Source organism: Mastomys coucha, unplaced genomic scaffold, assembly GCF_008632895.1.
Source record: "Mastomys coucha isolate ucsf_1 unplaced genomic scaffold, UCSF_Mcou_1 pScaffold15, whole genome shotgun sequence".
NCBI lineage: Eukaryota > Metazoa > Chordata > Mammalia > Rodentia > Muridae > Mastomys > Mastomys coucha.
Window position 1 is genome coordinate 96,922,655 of NW_022196897.1, and position 4,299 is coordinate 96,926,953.

The 4,299-nt window shown below is 35.4% G+C and overlaps 1 protein-coding gene across 1 annotated transcript; it reads left to right on the forward strand.

Moving 5' to 3' along the window:
• The first annotated feature begins 383 nt into the window (after positions 1-383).
• Positions 384-1,322, forward strand: LOC116092297 (olfactory receptor 4K3-like). Its single transcript, XM_031373612.1, has one exon. It carries the CDS (start codon positions 384-386, stop codon positions 1,320-1,322), a length of 939 nt encoding a protein of 312 aa, XP_031229472.1.
• The last annotated feature ends 2,977 nt before the right edge of the window (positions 1,323-4,299 follow it).

The following is a 4,299-nucleotide window of genomic DNA, read 5'->3' on the forward strand; positions in this document are numbered from 1 at the left end:
TATCATATAGTGGAATGAGTGTTATCTCCACATTGAGAGTTTCTTTAAACTGAACTAGCAAGTAAGATATCCTTCACAAGGAAAAATAATAATTTGTAACTTTTCACATTGTAACCTATGTTTTTGCAAACCACATACAGAGCAGAAATAAATATTTCTGAAACAATATTCACATAAATGTAATCTGATCCTCTGCTTCCACAAAAATTAACTGTGACTCGTGAGGTTTTATATTGATAGTAATGCCATTCATATTTGGAAAAGATTTCTCTTTACATTTATATGATGTACAGATATTAAGTGAATGTCAAATTCTATAAGCAATTTATGCTACACATCCCTCCAACATCTTTCTTTCTCTGTAGGTTGATTCTTAGGACAAAATGATTGGAATGAATGAGTCCATGGTTTCAGAATTTGTGCTTTTGGGACTTTCCCACTCACAGAATCTTCAGGTCTTGCTCTTTGTGATATTTTTGATACTTTATCTGCTCATTGTTTTGGGAAACATTGTCATCATGATCTTAATAACCATTGACCGCCATCTGCATTCCCCTATGTACTTCTTGTTGGCCAACTTGTCCTTTGTTGATATATGGCTTTCTTCAGTTACCACTCCAAAAATGGTCACAGACTTTCTCAGGGAACACAAGACCATTTCCTTTGAAGGATGCATGTCCCAGGTCTTCTTTGCCCATTGCATTGCTGCAGGAGAGATGGTGCTCTTGCTGGTTATGGCGTATGACCGCTATGTGGCCATCTGCAAACCACTCCACTATTTCAACATCATGAACCTGAAAAGATGCACTGGATTGGTGTTGACTTCCTGGACCGTTGGCTTTGTACATGCCTTGAGTCAGCTTGTAGCAGTTCTGCAGCTACCTCTCTGTGACCCACTGGAAATAGACAGTTTTTTCTGTGATATGCCACTCGTAATCAAGCTAGCCTGCACGGATTCCCATGATTTGGACATTTTAATGAATGCTGACTGTGGGATTGTGGTTGTATCTTGCTTTATTATGTTGCTCATATCCTATACTTATATTCTTCTCACTGTTCGCAGGAGCTCCAAAGCCGGGGCGTCTAAGGCCCTGTCCACATGCACTGCCCACATCACTGTGGTGTTGCTCCTCTTTTTGCCCTGCATCTTCATCTATGTCTGGCCCCTCAATATCACCTGGTTGGACAAATTTCTTGCTGTGTTTTATTCTGTTGTTACACCCCTCCTAAATCCAGCCATTTATACACTGAGAAATAAAGAAATAAAAAATGCTCTAAAAAGATTAAAAAGCTCTTTTATGAATCACAAGGTAAATACTTAATGCCCAAGAAGTCCTCTAAAAATATGTCCAATTTCATCAAATGAGGAAAGGTTAAAATGTGGGGTATTTAATTTATAAGTAAAATTAGTTACAGTATCTTGATATAAAATAGGTATAGTGTAATTTTGAAGATTGAAAATTTTAATCATATAGACCAGCAAGTTATTTCTTAAAAATATCAAAAACTGACACTTCTTTTGAGATATTAATGGCTCTTACATGTCTTAAGTAATATGAAGAAGAACCTAAATGTATTCATCAATCTCATACCTATTTTTGTAAAATTAACTTAAATATTGCTCTAAGAACACGAAAAGTTTATTCTCTACCTTAAAATATCCCACAAACATTTTACTCACCCCTTTGTAAAGAGGTAATATCATTTACATTATCCCAGATTTCTCCAAAAAGATTAAAGGGCGAATAAGAAAATTGTGGTAAAATAAAATTTATGAATTTCACAAGAAACAGCAGCAGACGTTACTTGGTATTGATTTTATTGACTTAATAAAACTAAATTGTTGTGTAAACAAATATACTGTTTTTCTCAATTATCTGAATTTCAAGAACTAAATATTTCCTTTAAACTGTTGTTTACTATTTAAATAAATTCATGAACTATAGTTTCTACATATGTCCTATTGTGTCCATAAAGTCTTATATCTTTCATATTTTCAGTCCCCATTGGCTCTTAGAATCTTTATACCTCTTCTTTTCCATAGTTTCTGAAGCCATGAAGGGAGACATTACTACATCCCATTTAGGACTGTTGAAAGGTTCCTTGTTGTCTGTTTATTGTCTAGCTGTGGGTCTCTTTATTTGTCCCTATCTGCTGCAGGAAGAACTTCTCTGATGATGGCTAAAGAAGAAACTGATTTGTGAGTAAAGCAAGTCATTAGGAGTCACTTATGGCTATATTCTTTTAGTAGAAAAGAAGTATTTAGTTTTCCCCTAGATCATTGGTCTGTCCAATCTTAGCCTCAGGACTACATGAGCAATGTCCAGCAATGGATTCCATATTAGCCAAAGTGTGTTTCAGATAGAAGAATATCACTGGAGAGAAAAAAGAGCATTTTACATGAACAAAGCATATCAATTAATTATAATACAGCACTTTTGACAGGCATGTTCTAAACTATGAAGTTTTAAATGTATGAATATCCTGAATTCTAAGAATAAAAAATTCTAAGAATGTTTTAAATTTGTGAATATTCTGAATTCTTACAATAAAAATTCTAAGAATAAGAAATCAATATTTGAAAAAGTATAATAAAAAATCAAATCCTAACTAAATAATTAATGTAAAAACACACAACTTACCAAAGATGAACTGATTTGATAAATTTATATTTACATAAACTTGAACCAGAATATCACACTTCTGCTCCCTAAAATACATACAATATATAGTGTGTTACATGATAACCTGGACTATGAAACAAGTATTATATTTTAAAAATATTACTTTTGAATGGTTCATATGTGTGTACAATGTAACTTAATCATATCCATCCATATTACCTTCATCCAGTTCCCCCAGGATTTCTTCCGGTACATGTCCTGAAGTAGAACCTTAAGGGTTCTTTGAAAAGTCGCATGGATGGTGTTTTGATGGGGCAAACACAAGAACATTTAGCTGAAACAAAGGATGTTCTGCTAAAGCAGATATGTGAAAGGACATGTGATGAAGGATTCTTTGCTAACAACATGCATGTATTGGTCTACCTTACTTTGAATAGTTGAGTTGCATTTGTCAGGATTCCATAAAATGAAACACACCAAAAAACTTCTGGTGGTGTGTTACAGTTGCCTGAAGCTTCCTCGCACTCGGTCTGATTGGCAGTGATGTCAGTTCAGACAGACACATGTGCTGAAGCAAATCCTGTGGAGGACACGTGCTATTTGGAGGGTATAAATAGGACTCTACTGACAGTGGCTAAGGCTAATCTTGGCTTGCTTATAGACCTACCTATGCAACGCTTGTGGGTCTTATGCCTTCACTGCTCTTCCTACCACTGAGAGAGGCACAGCTGAGAACTTCTCCTGGAGTTCCTCCTTGTCCCTCCTGCTGACTCCTGCTTAGGCTGAGGCTGAGGCCTGGATATCTGTGCTAGGTCATGTCACTGATGTTGCTAACCCAACTCTACTGAACTGGTATATTAGTGAAGTGTTTATGAGTGGATTGAGCTGCTGCTGCTAACCTGTGAACTAAACCACCAATTTCCAGAAAACACAGATGTGAGTTGCTCCAAAGAACCTTTTTCTTTCTTACTGCCTTTGGTGGGTGTGGGTTAAAATGGAGGTTAAAGCATTCAAGAACCATCATTATAAATAAAGTTTGACAAGTTAAAGTTACAATGCCCCTTCTAAATTCATGTTCCCTTATTACTAACCATGTGAGTACAATTAATGTTGCCAAAGTATACATGAGTGTTGGGTTATCTACTGGAATATGAGCAGACAGCCCTCAGAGTAAAAGGTGTTTCTCCCCAAACAACTATCTATTATAAATATGCTTAACTGGAGATGACATTTCAGAAACTGCTCTTCTCTCCACATTGGAATTTTTAACTGGTTTGATCTTGCTCTTGGTTGATCAACATAGCAAGGTGCAGTAGGTTCCTACCTGTCCGTAGGAACAGGATAGAATCTCATATCAGACACAAAACCCATACATTAGGTCCACAAGCTCATATTAAATGTAAAAAAGCACAAATGTTATGAAAGGCCAAGAACTGGCAACGTCTTTCAACAACTACTAGTCCTATAGAACTGGTCTTGAATGAAAATCACTCATAAGAATCTCAGGGAATGTAATTTAAAAGAACAATTATAACTATAGTCAACTAATTTAATAAGTGTAAAAAGAAAAATACAGACAGGAAAGAACTTTAAACTGGAAGAATAAACTAATAATTAAAGTCCAAGAAAATAAACATACAGCAAATTCAAATTCAATAAAGGCAATTTAGAATTT

Excerpts from the sequence above, each read along its gene's own strand:
- LOC116092297 (XM_031373612.1), top strand. The coding sequence starts at position 384 with ATGATTGGAATGAATGAGTCCATGGTTTCAGAATTTGTGCTTTTGGGA.